The sequence below is a fragment of the Trichosurus vulpecula genome, chromosome X (assembly GCF_011100635.1).
Source record: "Trichosurus vulpecula isolate mTriVul1 chromosome X, mTriVul1.pri, whole genome shotgun sequence".
NCBI lineage: Eukaryota > Metazoa > Chordata > Mammalia > Diprotodontia > Phalangeridae > Trichosurus > Trichosurus vulpecula.
Genome location: NC_050582.1, coordinates 24900007 through 24918313, shown reverse-complemented (window position 1 = coordinate 24918313; position 18307 = coordinate 24900007). Strand labels below are relative to the sequence as shown.

Below are 18307 nucleotides of genomic sequence, written 5' to 3'. Positions count from 1 at the left end.
ACTGAGTTAGGCAGAGGAGGGAGGACTATGCTAACAGTGGGATGTCTGAATCAATCAGAAAAAGAGTAGTAAGTAGCCAGTTACTTTCCTGTCACAAGAAGAAAAAGGGTGTGGGCACTGGGAGGTTTGGACCAATCAACATTTATTAACTGCCTACTATATGTCACACTGTGCTTGCTATATACCATCTACTGACTGGGACCTCCTGAATTTAAAGAATAGTTAACCAGATACTTACCTGAATCTTAAAGAATCAGAGCCTATTTTAAGAAATCTTGATTTTGTCATTCTAAAAATAGGCCAAGTACTCAAAAATTTTACTCACAGAGGAGTAAATGTAGATTTACTACATTACATTAAGTAATGTAAGTACATTAAACAGGGAAACAAGGCAGATTTGACAGATAAAAATGACTAAGACCACACCATGAATAATTTTCAGGAAGGGAAAAAAAATGGTGCCCTTCATAAACGACTACAGATTAACCAAGTGTATAGAGAGTGTGAATACCTGGTAGTATATCCAAAGGGGAAGCTCAACAATTGTACTATTTAAGGGATTTTAGATTTACTCACGTCTTTAATGTTTATGAAAATCAGATGCACATTTAGCAAAATATCTTCATTAAAATGAACAATTCCAGGAGAATCCAATGTCTTCACAAAGTACTGCTGGGGCCACTGAGTATGGGACAATCATCAGAAGCCCTTTCTTATCCCAAAATATGAAAACTGCTACCAATTTAAAAAACAAAATAAAACTACAACTAATGTCACAAAATAATCAATTTCAAGTTCTCTGGCTGGAAAGGAGTAAGTGCTGTTTCACAGAGCACTCACTGGGAATTCAGAGGACTCAAGGCAATTCCCAATATAACCATTAACTCCTAACTCTGAGCAATTTCTTTTATCAATTTCTGCAAAGTTCTACATTTAATAACAGTTTCTAATCTCTCTCAACCTCACAGAAATTGTGATCAGATTTACCCACTTAACAACTTTAAGTAGAAAAATATTTTTTAAAAATTTCCTCAGGAATAATCAATTTGATTTTCAAAATACTAGCTTGTAATATGTTAGCAACTTAAAAAAAACAACCTGAGGCATACAATATTAAAATGAAATAAATGATATGATTTGTGTAAAACATTTTCCTGACAATCTTCATAATGTTTTTGATTTCTGACAAATAAAAAAGAGAAACAACCCAGTAAAGCATAGTTCATGGGGGGAAACATGCAGTAGGGACTTAAATTCTCTTTAACTGAGGCCAATTGCATTGAGGTTTCACTAAAAAAAAAAAATTAAAAAAAAAATAAAAAAATTTGATCACATTTGATATTCAGAGTTCATATTCAAAACAGAAGTAAGTTGGCGAAGATAATTCAACTCTCAATAAAAGAAGAATATGAATATCTCAGTCAAAAATTTTAACAGGAATCAAAATACCAAAACAAATCTCAAACTAATGAGAAATATGGAATGAAATGTTCCAAACGGTGGCTTTTTTTTGGTGGATTAAAAGCACAATAAGTGAAATCATGTAGTAGCAAATCACAATTCTCTGGTTAGATTCAATGGATAAAATCTGATCTAACATTAAAATGATATTTTGAAATAAGTACAATAGAGAATATTGATCATATAACCTTAGGTGAAGACACTACTGTACCTTTCTTCTGCAAACATTTCAGTTGTATGCATTTAAAGTGAGTAAATGTTATATTTCACTATGACAAATAAATTGTCCCTATCTACTAATGCAATGTAACCAAAACAATATATTTTAAACTATAAAGTCATCTATTTAAGGTTACTAATAAAATCATAAATCTAATTAAAATGTGGTATTTTCTTTACTATCTCTAAGCATTAGAAATTGCTCATTTTTAAAGTTGGAAAGATCTGTCTAGTAAAATAATATGGATAAGGAAACAAACACATTTTCAATCAAGAGAACCATACGTTATTAGAGTTGAAAGGGACCTTGGAGATAATCTAGCTCAAACCCTTTACATTGGGACTGGAATCCCAGGTCTCATGATTCCTAGTGCAACACTCCTTTCACTACACGATGCTATCACAAGTTAGACAAAAGTTCACCTGATTTTGTAAGAGTGATCTACCAAAGTTCTTTATCTACAAATTAGACGACACCTCTTTACCATAATTCAACCCTTAAATGAGCCATTAAAATTTAAAATTAAATGCTTGAACGAGAAAAATGTTTTACAAAAATTTATTGCATCCAACAAATACTTAGGCATTCTGCATTAATACACTATTTACCTCTTAATAAACATAAACACTTGGAACATAGTACAATACTGCTAAAAAAAACCAGAAGCAGAAATAATGAAAAAAAATAAATACAGCAAATAAAAAAAGCATACAGCACTGTCTTATGTTATGACTCACTCAAAATAGCAAACTGGAAAATATACTTTCAAAAATTCAATTAAAATCTGTAAAACAAATGTTTATAATCATTCAGTACATATGCAGATGTGCCTAAACACAAAGTCTACAGTAGAGGTGTGCAGTTTGATACTCGAGTACCCACAGTACAAACAAAACACTGGTGGGCACAAGGTGCCCTCTTTGGCATGGTGTAAATCAAGAAGGTTCTTGACTACCATATGAGAACAGTTTAAGTTACGTATAGATTGCATAACCAAGAACATAACAAAATATTCAATTCTGATTTGAAAAACCCCAAAACCCAAACAGTTGCAATTTCATTAAGCACTATCTGACATGCAGTGGTAGTTCATCTTAAGTACTTGCCAATTACAGAAAGAAAGGGGAGAATCAGAGCACTTTAAGTTTTCAAGTACAAAAAATAAAATAAAGCTGGACCAGGCTAGAATAAATATTTAAAAACGAGGACCGCAAGGAAAGTTGATTTTGTGATTAATTAAAAAATTAGAAAAGTCAAAATTAAATGAGGGGGAAAAACCTCTTCTGCATCTTTAAAAGTGTGTGTTTAGATAAGGTGGGTGTGCATAGATACACAGACATGTTTGTATGGTGTGAGTGTTGATTTAACATGTGGAGGCTAAGACTTTACAGTTGTGCTCTCCAGGAAAAGGAGAGGCAGTAAACATTAAAGTGAAAAAGAATTAAAGCAATTTCGGTGGCGTGAATATTGTGGCTAAAATCCTATATTGTAAAATCCCTGAATTTCCTTTTTCCTCATCTTAAAATAGCAGTATGTCTGTTTAAATATTTAATTAAAAAAAAAAACAAAGACTGGCAGCATTTGATGCTGATTAATTACTCTTTAAGGTGCAAAATAAAAGCCTTTGTTTTGATAAGAAAACTACCTATTATTATATAGAATGGAGACTGTGCTCTATGCTAAAATTAATAAGGTTCTGAAGCAAAAAAAAAAGGAGATGGCATTAGTAAATGTAAAGTCCATCTACAATATAAGTGGCCTTCACATATACTTAACTGCAAAATGTCAGTTTCTGACAATAAGATGATATAAAATATTGCATATACTTTTCTCATCTCCTTGAAATATGAAAACCTATCTTACTACAAACTTCATTTAACATGCTACACTTTTACTATGGTTAACACAAAGAATAACAATCTAAAGCTGGAAGGGACATTAAGAATTATTTAGGTTAATCCCTTCATTTCTCAGATGAGAAACTAAGTCTCAGATGGTTGAGGAAACCTATTCAAGCCTGCAAAGGTTTCCAGATCCTCCTCTTTCCAATAGACTACACTCTCTGCCTCTCTCACTATGTAGTTAGTATCTTTTCTGCTATGGACACTTAGGCTTGGCTTTATAAATGTTAAAGAAAAGAAACCAACCATGAGTTGTAATACTGTGTGAATATTGAGTATATCTTATTTTACTAGTGATTTTATCTTGTACACCAGGGATTCATTTGATAAACCAACCTGGCTTATTTCAATTACAAGTTAATATTGTATCTACTACAATTTAATTAAAAACTATTTTCAAAAGAATATTCAATCATCCTATATATACTGAGGTCATATATCTGTGTAGGAATTGAAATTTAGCTTCAAAATATTCCTATGTTATAAATTTGTGCATTTTTGGTCTCTAAAAGCCAAAGCTTTTAAAAAAAATAGCACCACCAGAACTGAGAGTAGGTATAAAGCAGAGATTAATGACAAATGAGGGTGATGGCACCTATTTAGGGCCTTGTGATTCACAGTTATCATGGACATTGTCTAACTACAAGGATTAAGTAATTCTCATTCAATTTATCAGATAATACATGGGAACAGAAACGCAAAAAGTGCTACAGTGTGTTTATAACACACCCTATGTAAGGTGTGTTAATGCTTCTAAATACTTATTTTCTCTGTGTTCCCTTTTCAGCCTTGATTTCAAACTTGCATGAAGATTGTGGGATGGCCGAACTGGTTTTGACACCCTGCTTGCTGCTCCGTTGCTCTCCTTTGCGCCCATGCCTAAGGTGTATTATAATGTTTTTAAGGTCCTTAGAGTTGGAACCATACCTATTCTCAGGATCATCTTCATCTTCATCATCATCCAAGGTGACAGGACCTGCTCTGTCAGCTTCTTCACCTTTAGAAAGAGGGAACAGAAATTGCATAATTATCAAAAGCATGCACAAGAGCAAATCTATGTGAAATACAAGTAACAAAGCAAGCCAAAGAGACACAAGATTTTACTCAGCCTTTTTTTTTGGGACAAAAGATAGACTGCTGTCCATTAACCAGTGGGAAGAAGAAACATATCATCAGGACGTTCTTCAATCATAGGATCAGAGACAGGAGATGGAGATATAAGGGACCTCAGAGGCCACTCCACTCATTCACTCTGCTGCATCGTTTTACAGATGACAAAATTCCAGGTGAAATGTTATGTGATTTGCTGGCCTTTTTGACTGCAAGGCCCACTCCCTAGGAACTGCCCACCCTCTAGCCCATTAATAATGCTACGTGAGTTTTACAACTACACAAGTTCTTTATCAAGGCTAACATCTCTGAGGGCAATATGACTGTTGAAACAAAGTACTATCTCTATCCTTTAAAAGTAGTATCTCTATCCTTTAACTGTCAAAAATGAGGAAATTTCATGTAAGTAGATCCTTCTCTGGGAAATAAACTGTTGAACTAGCACTCCAATATTCTACAAATTTTTGGCAAACAAATATACAGCATGCATTTAGAGTTAAGGACTGAAAATATTTAATATTAATAATTTTAATGAAATTTCTCTAGAAATATTTTATTAATTTTCCTAGCTGCTTTTTTTTACTTCTCAGAGTACAATGAGCATAAGTTAGCTTTTTCCTGATGCCTAAAGTTCAACAAGAGGCCTATCAATTATTCAACTGCTGCATGACAGTCATGTTCTTCCTAGGGGGCTATCTGGGAGTGTGAGGCTAGCAGGCCCTAAAGCTACCCCAGGTAGTCTCTTGTGCTTCATTACATAGTTCTTATATTTCCTTTTTATAATTCTGTCATTTCTTACTTAACTCTTACTTAACTGTCATTTCTTCTTCTAGCGTCCTCACCTGTAGCAGCTCTCATTTTCAAATGTGTTTTAAAAAACGTGTACAATCAAGTTCTATTTCTGGTGTGTAAATTTCCCTGGATTCTCTAAATTATGTCAACAAAACGCCAGGCCCAAGGCACCTTATCCAAGGTAGAAAGGAATTGTTGCCCAAAGGGCAGCACACCCACAATTATGACCTAAAGAACAATGAAAGATATCAACCACATATTCTAGTTAAACATTATTCATCCATTCTGCCATGCACTGAGAAAAAAGAAAACCAAGATAATGAGAGCAAGAATCAAAATGTGGTAAGTAAATGCTTAAAAGCCTCTCTCCTATGTTGGAAAGCAGATCAGTTTTGCCACAGTGATTTTGGTTGTCCCAATTTTTAATTTTTTTTAACTTCTACAAACTTGGCTCTGTTCTGCATATGTAAGATGGCTGACCAATGGATAAACAAGCTCTTACTAAAATAACAATTTTTAAAAAATTGACTATGGAAGTATAACATTGCATATACTGCCAAATACAGGTAGGGTACTGACTGCTGAAATTCACGCACGTCCCCTTTTTCTTTTTATTTCTTGTTACAAGGTATGATTTAAAGAAAAAAGAAGAAGTAATATATTCAGAAATAAAAGAGATACAAAAATTAAAGATGTCAATAACAATTTTAAAACAAAACCTTAGGTTTTTTTTTACTAATCTTTTCTTTTAACATTACCATTTCCCCAAACTCCTCCCGTTTGCCTCAAGAATCATCCCTTATAACAAAAAGGGAAGGAAAAAAAAAAAGGAAGGTGGAAGAATTCAGTAAAACCATACACAAAAACATTGACATTAAATGCAATGTTCCAAATCTGCAGACCACAACATCTTCAAAGGAGCAGTAGGAGATATCTTTTTTCATTTTTTTCTTTGAGGCCAAGCATAGTTTTTTTGAATTTCTCAACATTTACTTTCTGATATTTTATAGTTGGTTTTTTTTTCATTTACACTGTTTTTGTGTTGTGGAGATTGCCTTCCTATCTACTTACTTAACTTTCCATGAGAGAGATAGAAAAACAAAAGTATCAATATCCTTTTGAAAAATACAATGTTATCAAAAGTTTTAAATGAACAGACCAAAATGGCTACGAATGTTTAGAGGAACAAAAGAGTTAATAATTCACTTTCAGACTAGTTGGCAGATGGAGAACTTGATCAAAGACAATAGATTTTTTACATTAAAAAACATTTTACATCAAAAATTTTCCCCAACAAGTTTTCCTAAGGAATTTTTCTTATTCTCATCTTCCCCCATGTGCTATACCTCTCTTACAGCAATGTATACCAACAGCAAAAATTCCAAATCTAGAAACCTCGAATCTTTTCCCCATCTATAGGTGATATAAAAAAAAAAAATGGAAATTGGCTAAATGTGAAGAGACAAAGATAAAACAATCCCCCTGAATCTTAGCCAACTCATATGAAATGTCTCCTGCTGAAGCTCTTTTAAGATAGGCAGAGTATCAACTCTTCCTAAATAAATTATTTCCAACATCAATACATGCTACAGATCCAAAAACAAAGAGGTTACGCCAAGATAAGGCACATAGGAATGTATCTTTAAGATAATTGCTAATAATGTCCTTGAAATGAAAAATACACAATAAAGAGATAATTCTATAGAATAGGCTATAAAAAACTTTTAATTTATACAAAAATCTGCATTTTGAGATGAACTATTCAATAGCAGCAATTGTGACTCCTTTATGTAAAAGGAAATGTCTTTAAGAATTGTCTGCATTTATAAACACTGCATAAGGAAAAACCGTACCCCAATGCCTGCTATTATTAGTTCAGGTCCTCATTCATCACTTCTCATAGACAATAGTCTACTAAGTGATCCAGTCTCTCTTTTCTAGAATCCACCTTTAAAGTATCTACCACAATCATGTGGACAATATCACCAAATTCTGAGAATTGGAAGGGATCAGAGAGACCAGAAAAGCCTAGAAATAAAAGGAATTTTTGCTATAACATACATAACAAGTAGTCATCCAGCCTCTGCTCAATTACTTCCAAGGAGAGGGAACCAACACTTTTCAAGGCAGACCATTCACACTTTTGAACTGATAGAATTGTTAAGTCTTTTTATTTTTAATCTTTTTCTTGCCACTTGTACCAACTCTTATTGGGTCTGCCTTCAGTGACCAAGCACAAGTCTAACCACTGTTCCAATGACAATCCTCCAAATACTTGAATATACTTCTAAAGTCCTCCCTAGTCTTCTCTTTATGAAGCTGCACATGCCCATTTCCTTCAACAGATTCTCATATCACATGGTTTCCCATGGCCCTATCTCAATGTATTTCTTAAACTACTCAGAGCTGAACACAATATTCCAAATATAGTCTAACCAAGTCCTTTTCATGCTTAAAAATGTTTAGAGGCTACAAACAAAATACTAACTACTCAATGTGGCATATTAACAGCCTCAAGACTTTGGCACCAACCTCCTTCCCACCTTAGACTTACTTCCCTTGGCTCCTCTTTGAACACTCCAAACTCCATTCAAACCGTACTGCTCTGCAAGCTCAACATTTAACCTCTTGCTGGAAGGCACTTACACCTCCTCATCACCAAAGCATTCAATCCTTATCTTTCTCCAAGACTCAAATGAAGGGACACTTCTCCAGGAAGTCTCCTCTCATATACCCCTAGTTGTTGGTGTTCTCTTTCTCCTCAAAACATAGGCTAAGGTAAACTATATTTAGAGTTAGAAGATGAGAATTTTGTGGAATCAAGATCCTAAGCCTGTCATATTTGTTGTGTTTCTAGAGAGCATGACAATGCTGCAAAGACCTGTGGGAAGACTAGGTAGCGTTAAACTGAAGAAATGATGGAGAAATATGTTCCTCAGAGAAGGAATGCTATGTCTAGTGAGGAAAATGTAAAGTACTTCCTCAATTTGCACTACTTGTTCCTAAAATGTTCTAATCACAAGTCTATCACTTCGACCTGCAAACCATGGCTATCAATCACTTAAATGTGTGCCACCCTTCCTCTCCTAGGACTTCTCTATCTCTCATTTGTAAGACTATAAAGTGGTCAAACTCTACTTGGGTTGAGATGTCAAATACTAAAACTTTGCTTTCTCTAAGCCAGAAAAATGCAGACTGGTAAATTAATTCTTAGAATCTAAAGTCTACGTCAGTCAGCAACTGTTCAGCTGTATCACCCTCGACAAACCATTTAATGTCTCTGGGCCTCAGCTTCCTCATCTGGAATATGGGAATGGTCAAGATGTCCTCAAATGTCCCTTCTTGGTAGAAATCCATGATCCTATGGTTTAATTTTCGATGTATATTCTTACAGGCAAGAAGTATTTCATTATTGTTTTTGGATAGCAAATGGCAAACTAGCACTGTGTCTTGTACAAGGTAAGTACTCAGTAAATAAATGTTTGTATATTAAGCATTTAATAAATGTTTGTTAGAGTATGCCCAAGATTATTTTCAGTATGGAAGGCTAAATAAAGTCAGAGGCTTTTCACAGCTCAGATCTACAAGCCTGCTCCCTAGTAGAAACACTCTGTAATAGATTAGCCTTTAAGTCCTCCAGACAGGAGACAGATTAGGATCAAGATAACTCACTAATATACACAGGCTAGCACAGATTAGGTAGCCAATTAGGAAAAATACAACCAAAGCTTTGCTATGAAATATAAAACAATTGTAACACAAAGTTTCCTTATAGCCTAAGTCTCAGTTGATAACAATTACCTAAAATGAAGAGCTAATTGGGGTGATGGCTTATTATGCAATTGGATACCATGTCCTAAACAATTGCTCATTATGAAACAAGAGGTTTAAACGAATGTCAAAAGAATGAATTCAAACTAAACAGCCATCAGTTGAGGAGCACAATATGCACCAAAACTATTAGAAATTCAAACTTTTGGCTACAAAAGTGTCTAATTTATATTCAAACCAATTCATGTAAAATCAGATTAGCTATCTTAAAGACCAAGATTCAGGAGGAAATAATAAAAATAACAATGCAGAATTAGGAGCATAGCAATTATGTGTGAAACCTCGAAAAAGCCAAAAGAGAATACCCTGCATGTATATAGCTTCTTAATTATAGAATGCCTTAACAACAGAAGCAAAGGGTATCCAAACCATCAATAATACATCACGTACACATTGGTCCAAACCTAAATTAGACTGGTATTCCAATCTGATTGAGAGGTGAAAGGAGTAGAAAATAAAAAACTTTTAAGGACTTCCTAAGTGAAAAGAATAGAAAATGAAGAACTTTAAGGACCTCCTAATATCCTCAGTTTCTTTGCTTTGTTTATTTAAAGGCAGAAATACCTGTTTGAGTCATCAGGAAACTGATGATGGATTTTTAACAGCTATCAGTACACCTGAACCAAATTATTTTGAAGGATTTCATGGCATGCTAAGTTAATCTTAACACTTTAAAAAGTCCCTGACAGAAGTGAAAACTTCCATACTCATCTCCATGACATAATCATACGCCAAAAAGGTCTGAGTGTATTTAGTTTCACTAAAAATTTCTGTGAGCAATCACTTGATCCATTCAAAAAGCAGCCATTAAATGCCCATATTATGTGTAAAAGCACTGGGACTATAAACATAAGACAAAAATCAAAGAGTACCTACCCTCAAGGAGCTCACGATTATTCACAGCAGGCATTAAACATAAGAGAAATGAACTTATTTAGCCTAATGCACTTGATTCTGTGACAGACAACAGCAGAGTCACAAATACCTTTTGTGCAGCAAAAGGAAAAATTGGTAATCTCTTCTAAAATATAGTATCAAAAAGCATTCCTAAATTTGAAGGAAAAAAATTCTTCCCCTGGAAAAATTATATTGCAGTACTGAATAGCTGTAAGTAGAAATAAACAAGCTACCAGAAATAATCTACTACTATTATAATATACTATAATAAAAGATGCCTTAATTATAATGAGAAATATTTTAAAAATCTATCTTTTCCACACCTGAAGAGTGGCAAATTGCAGGATTTTCCGTCACTGGCTTAATTTTCTGCTCATCACTGCTCCCCTCGCCTGTGGAATTCTGGTCATCATCTCCCATTTCATCAGAAGAAGAACTCACAATTTCTTGCTGCTTTTTAGCACTTCTTCTGGGGGACTTTTTCTTCTTGTCTTTTACATTTTCTTTTTTCTTACTCTTGGCCAGGGATAGTTTCTTCCTTCGTTTACTGTCCTCAGAATACATCTCCTCAGCATCAGAAGAAGATGAACCACTTTGTTTTATCGTGAAACTTCTTTTTGTACTTAGGTTTCTCCTTTCCCGAGACTCTATCCTTTTCCTTCTCTTCTCATCAGAAGAATCACAGCACTCTTCTTTTGTGAGACTCTTTTCAACGTCAGAAGATGAACCATCTTGAACAGTCTTTGAACTTTTCTCCCCTAAGTGTTCCTTTTTCTTTTCCTTAGCAGATACTCCTTTTTTACCTTCAGAAAAATCACCACTTTCTCCTTTCCCTGGTAACTTTTCAGGATCATCAGACAATTCTTCCTTCTTTTTAGAACTTTTCTCTCTTAATTTTTTACTTTTCTTTTCCACTTCAGTTGAACCTTGCTTATTCTGATCAAGATCAGGCAAATGGGAACTGTCTTCTTTCTCAAGTAATTTTTCAGTACCATCAGATGATGTCTCATCCTTCTGGTGGGAAATCTCCTTCGTGTTTGCAGTTTTCTTTTCTTTTGCTTCAATTCTTTTTTTCTGTTTCTTATCATCTTCAGAAGATTCACCACTTTCCTCTTTTTGTGAGGACTTCTCAGCAACATCATCAAACATCTCCAGAGCCAGCTTGAAAGGTCTGATTTTCAGGCGGCTACTTTTTTCAGTAGCTTCTGCCTCCGTATTGCCTTCAGAAGAAGTACAAGGCTCTTCTTTCACGAAACATTTGTTAGCATCAGCTGATGTCGATGCATCTTTCTTAGATATCTGATTTCCTACTTCCATGTTGATCTTTTCTTTATCAACAGTATCTTCTGAAAAGCAAGAACTCTTTTGTCTGTCTTCTCCATCATCATCAGATGATTCATTTATTACAGACTTAGAATCTTTCTTCTTTTGCTTGCCCATTCCTTTTCTGATTTGTATTTCATCTTCAGAAGAATCATAGTCCTCTTTCTTTGAATGTCTTGTTTGGGGTTTTTTGGCAGCTGCAATTTTACTCATAGTTTTTATCTCTCTTTCTAATTCAGAGTCATAATTGGAAGAATCTGAATGGTTTTGGCGTTTCTTTTTAGAACCTATGAAGCTTTTAACATCTTTGCCTTTCTTTGTATCAAAATCAGAACCTGAAGTGGAGTTTTTTCTTTTTCTCTTTCCTTTGTCACCTTTGGATGTTTGAGTCTTTAAATCATACAGAGACTTCTTTGGAACATTTTCATTTGTTTCATTATGTTCAGTATCTGAAGAACTGTGACTCAACATAGATACTTCCTTGAGAACTGTAGGCATTTCGTCAGAATCTGAACTTGGAGCAACAGTGTCCAATGGTTTACATTTAGGCACCTTATTAGGTTTAGGACTGTCGATGGCACTATCAGAAGAAGTCCGTTTATCCTTTTTTGCTGATTGCACTAATGACTTTCTTTTACGTTTCTCATTATATCCATCATTACTTTCTTCTTCTGAATTGGACGACACAGGGTTGGCTTCAGTCTGTCGCCTTAGAGGGGTAGTCTTAACACGTGGAGACCTTCGAAGGTCAGCTTCTTCTGAAACTAATGGAATGTCACTTTCAACAAGATCATCATCACTTCTTTCCTTTCGAGAGCTACGGTTCTCTATCTTAGGAGTAAGACCAGAACTTTTGTTTTCTTCTTTTTCTTGTGTTGCCTCCTGACAATCAGCAGCTTTTACTGGAGAATCAGAAAGGGAAACAGGAGTGAGTTTAACATACAATTCTTTTGTTACCTTAGCTGATATTTTGAATTTGGTACCTCCTTTGTGGTCTTTTGAAGTCACATTTGATTTTACAGAATTCTCTACATCTCGATCTGCTGCACTACTGCCATCCCGCTGGTGGTCAGATGGACCCTGAACTTCCATAGCAGCTTCAAGATTCTCAAAAATATCTTCAGGGACTGAAGAAGGAACAGATACAATATCCATGTCTAAGGCTTCAGAAGTGTTGGCAGGCTCAAAGTGAGGTTCTTTTCTATTAGATTTCTTATCTTCAGCACTAGTACTTTTATGTACTGGTTGCCCCACCACTGGAAGACTTTGACCAACAATTTCACTATCAACTCGTTTCACTGATAATTTAGTATCACATTTTGAAAAGTCCTTCTTTTTAGACTCACAGTATGTTTCTAATTTTGTAACTTCACTTTCTGGTTTAACACCTTCAGCTTTATGCTCTTTGGTAACAGTCTCTTTGTTTAAAGCATCCAAAGCACGAATCTCCACATTCAGACCGTCTTCTAATGCAAGATGAACCTTTTTGATGTCATTCAGCACAGATTTAAAAGCTTTAAGTTGACGTAACTTTACCACTGAGCTTATATCTGAATTTTCAGAGGTCTGCTTCAAAAATCTTGCAAAACTAGCGTTCATGTTTGCAGTGGTCTCAACCAGCTTTTTTGTCTTTTTAACCATGTCTTTTGGCACCATTAGTGCAGTAAAAGAGTAAGTTACAGATCCAGAATAAGCATCATCTAATTTCTTTTCTTCTCCATTACAATTTGAAACACTTTTCTTTGGAGAAAATCTCTGTGCATGTTCAAATATTTTATTACTCTTCTCACTTTCAACTCTTATCTTCTTTTTGTTTTGTTGCAACAACTGTTCTAAATTCTCAAATACACTGTCACATGCAGTGACCAAGTCCAACAAAGGCTCTGGGCGGCAAATATAGCAATACCATTGGTTGTTTTCATCCATTATTGCAGACAACTCCTTTCGACCTAAGTTGCGCAAAATGCACTTTTTGCAGAAAGCATTATGGCAGAAGTCACAACAAATCAAGTTTCCACCTTCTGCACACCATCTGGAATTTTTAAAAAGAGTAAAATGTTACTCCTAATTGCACTACTGGAAAATCAATTTAAACTTACAATAAAAGAGTAATTCAGAGCAAAGATTAAAACAACTTAGCTTATCTACTAGAGTGAATGGGGGGGGAGGGGCAATTGGGGTTAAGTGACTTGCCCAAGGTCACACAGCTAGTACATGTGTCAAGTGTCTGAGGTCGGATTTGAACTCAGGTCCTCCTGACTCTAGGGCCGGTGCTCTACTCACTTCGCCACGTAGCGGCCCCAACTACAGTGAATTTACACTTAGCAAGTTAGCACATGAAGTTCATCATTTGGTGGGGGAACTGGGACTATATTCTCCCTTTCTTGAAATGTGTGAAGTTGTTTTAGAATAAGCCTCTTTATCCCCGTATTATTTATGCGTTTAATTACCCCAACAAAGTCTACTAGGTCTCAGACTCCCAACACAAATAACAGACTTAACAGATTAACTGGAACCCAAAATAACTGCCCTAAAGGTCAGCGGCTAACTGGCTGTAAAAGCAAAGTGACTGTGTATTTTCTGTATTTTTATTTTATTTTAATTTTACCAGTGAAAAATGAGTTCCATTCAGAAGCCAACTTATCCCATCAAGACTCTCTTGTCTAGGTACTAACTGGTAATATTCACTGATTTGGCTTGCAACTATGAACACAATCATTATAACTATGATGATAATTTATTATAGTTACCTACCATTTTAGATTTTGCAAAGGACTTTATGTACATTATCACATTTGAATAAAACTTTTTTAATGACCTGTTATTTTAACATGTAAAGTATATTCAATAAAGATAATTACCATCAAAAATCCTAAATGCAATAAAAAATATACACACATAAATATTTACCTTAAGAATTAATACATTCCCTTATGAGTCCATAAGAGAAAAGAATATTTTCAGTTTTCTTCATGTACCTACCTGCACTGTTCATCCATTCCATCTGCATCACGACTAATATCATCACTCATATAATATTTGTAGCAATTCTAAAAAAAAAAGGAACATTTTATTCCAACTTCAATAAATCTTAACAATTGTATTCAATTTTCCAAACACTTTTGACCTGCTTTGTATAAAACACTATTAGTAAGAGAAAAGACATTTTTAAAGGACAGTAAAGTAATGATGGATTTATGCTTCCTATGCTATATAATATATTCACTAGTGCTATTAACATTCTAATTCAACAGTATCTTGGAACAAGTTCTGATCTCTGCAAAGTGTCAATGCTTCCAAAATAAGGAGACAGGGATAAATCCATTATTTTGCTCAATTGGGGAAAATTCCAAGTCAAGAAATTCCTCCTATGAATGTAGGTCAGCACTTTCTCTGCAAAATAGTCTTAAGGGAGTTGCCTAAGGTACTAAGTGGATTACTAACTTCTAGAAGGTTGCAAAACTAGTTTCAGGTGGGCACAGGTATTTCTGGCTTAGACATCAGTTTTCTAACCATTACAACAAGCTATCTTGATGTTCAATATAAATCTCGGATTAATTTTGTTTAAAAAAAGAGAGAAAAGAATTTGGGCAACAACAAATTACCAGGCTAATGATGTGGAAGGTTTTTGTTTGGGGTCCAAATGAAAAATTTCATTCAAATGGAAATTTCCTTTATTAAATAAGACATTAGCAATATACCTCTAAAGTCTAGATGAAAGGTTAAGTGACTTGCCCATAGTCATTCATCTATTATAGTAGTAGGATGGTGTTATAAAAATAACTAGAATTACTACAGGATTTTAAAGTTGGCGAACTCTTAAAAGACCCAAGTATTCCTCAGCCATTTGGCCTCTATGCCATACTGCTCTATTAGCAAGTTTACTGAAACTATTAAAGGAAAAAAAATCTGTCAAATAACTAAGCAAGTGCTGAAATGCCTTTAATGAAAAAGTCATTTAAATAAAAACTTTGCTACTTTGTTTTCCCTTATCCATTTTTAGCAATTTTGTTAGTTACCAGCACTTGTATAAGAGAATAGAGAATGAGTCTTTTCACAAGTAAGGTACTCCATAAACCTTTTGTAAAAAAGGGAACTGTAATTAATCGTGGCAAATAAGGATTTGAGAATTATCAGTGTATTCTATTTCTTATGCGCTCCTTGCTGCTCACTAAGTTATGAGTAGGGTATTAATTTGGAAAACATAAAAAGTATATTCCAGTAATGATTAGGATACAAAATGTGAAAGGGAACCAGATCAGTCCACAGTAAGCCTTGTAATGGTAGAGAGACATTTTGCATGTCTTCTGAGGCAGATGAGCCTCTAAGCTGCTTCTCTTGGCAGAGCGTGGTCAAAGGCTTGTTGGTAAACATCCAAAATACACCCCAACCATATTGAATTACATATGCTCTGCTTTCCTAGTGGCCAGATGAAAGTTCCTTGGCTTTAAGTAGAAGATGGCCACAGCTAGAAAACTTGCTTGGCACCTCCCAACTCAGGGGTTGTAACTAACTACAATGCAGTGACCCAGAGACCATGTTCCCACCTTCAAGCTTCTCTGATCCTCACCTTCCTATACTAAGTTGCAGGTGAACTCAGCTGACTCCAGTCCTCCCCACTCAACAAGGAAATCTCACTAGTAAGGTAGAGACTTGGCAAGACTGATACAATGTTAATACTGAAGAACTCACCTATACCTTGAAGGAACAGAAAAAAAACGATGCCAGAAATGGAAGACGTGATTTTGGTAGTACATGTTATGGGTGAAAAGGAAGTGAAATTCATCAGATTGATTCTGTGTCTTTTTAAAATTGATCCTGTTTACAGTTAATTGATTTTATCCTGTGACTGCCTAAGTCATAGTTCTTTGTCTCTGAACTTAGTTCAGAATGCAGCTGGCCTGTAATGAGTTAAGTTTAGAAATCCAGTTCCCTTGTTAACCATTTTTCTATTCATGTGTCAAGGAAATAACCTGTGAAGGAGGCAGGTGGACACCAGGGAGTCTGGTTATCATTACACCACCAAGCTATCCTTCTAGGACATCTGATTTGTTATCCATAGAATTCTGGTTTACTATCTCTGTCCTTGAAGATACAGCTGGACTCAAATAATGAACATTTCTTGCGGAGAGGAAGCAAGGAGAAGGTTGTTCCCACCTCTCATTTCCAAGTTCCATCCAATCATATTTTTTCCCATCTATGATGCTACTCTTCCCATTTTCTGTACTCCTGAAAACTATAAAAGATACCTGTCCCCCTTATTTGGAGTCTTAGTTTACCGGGGAAGCCGAGATCCTGTTTATCGGTAAATTCACACTTTACTAATAAGTTGATTGTGCTCAGAACTTTGTGCCTCAGTCTACCTTATTTTTAACTGCTACAGAATGACAACCATGAAGGGACTGGGGCTATGGAAGTAACCTTTTAGAGGGCCTTCCCAGAGTGTGCAGGTAACATTTTCACCAGGAGGATTTCTCCCCAGAGCACTGCATCAGAGACCTGACATCTTTCCCCCAGCCCCCCCAACCCAGTCCGAGACTTTTGGAGCCAAGTAAGCCCCCACACTGTTGGGGAAATTGCAGCTGTGCTTGTCTTCCTGTCTTTGTTTAAGTGTGATTGACTAGCAACAAGCAGTAATATTAAACCCGGCAAGTAGAATTAGAGATTGAGACGCTTGAAAATAAATTTTTTTTTCTCTTAAAGGGTTTCTGGTACCCACTGGGAGGCCAATATCCCTTTCAGGGAAATACTGTAACATTGGGACCACCTTAGGGAGTTGCCCACTTCCAGGAAGTAGAAGGGGTAATAAAGAAACAGGGATACTTCCTATTTGAAAAAGGGATTGGGAAGTAGATGTCACAAGTAGCCATTATTGATGAGTGACACAGCCAGCAGTCTACAAACGACCAAAACTGGCGAGTAACAAACTGGTAGAGGAATCTTCCCAGGTGGAAAAGAAAAAGGAGAAACCAAAATTATTAGTCTAAAAGATATGTAAATCCCAGAACATTACCTAAAAAGGAGACTTTCATTTTTGTGCACTATTTTTTTGTTTTTTGGGGGGGAGGAACTTTGTTAGCATATGCTTTTGTGTCTGTCTTATTATCTATGTTGTAAAGTCAAACTAGCCTTTACCTGGGGCCTTATCAACCCGAGGAGAAAGAATGAAAAAACTTTTTTTCAGAGAAAGAATGTCTCTCATTCTCTTCCTGACTCTGGCCAAGACAGGAAGGCAGACAAGAGAAACACAAATAAGAGGGACACAAAGAACTGCAAATCTCTAGTACCAAGGATATGTGTGCCCCTCAAAATGCCTTGCTCTTGTTTACACCTTCGTTTCGTTCTCTTGTCTTTCCTTATCTACCGAAACCCAAATCGTTATTTAATTTTATATATTGATTCAACATATTTTATATATGTTCTATCAAAAACTTTAACATCAAGAACACAAGACAAAACGGGAAGAACTACTAGCAAAATAATAAATTATAGTTTTCTTTATACTCCTATTATCATATTGTCTAAAAAGCTAAAAGATATTTAAGAAAATGAAAATGTATAAAATACAATTATATTTTTTTGGGGGGGGAGGCAATTGGGGTTAAATGACTTGTCTAGGGTCACACACAGCTAGTGTCTGAGGCTGGATTTAAACTCAGTTCCTCCTGACCCCAGGGCTGGTGCTGTAACTCTACTGCACCACTTAGCTGCCTCTTGAATACAATTATACATGAAAAGCTGAAGTCTGACATTTAACTAGAACAGAAGTCAC

At 35.3% G+C, this 18307-nt stretch overlaps 1 protein-coding gene across 1 annotated transcript in view; it reads right to left on the bottom strand.

The window, feature by feature from the left end:
- The window catches only part of ATRX (ATRX chromatin remodeler), a 193547-nt gene that overhangs the window by 101163 nt on the left and 74077 nt on the right, over positions 1 to 18307 (bottom strand). The window contains 3 exon segments of the mRNA XM_036740010.1: positions 4510 to 4579; positions 10536 to 13567; positions 14518 to 14585. Of these exon segments, the coding sequence (XP_036595905.1) occupies positions 4510 to 4579; positions 10536 to 13567; positions 14518 to 14585 (3170 nt within the window).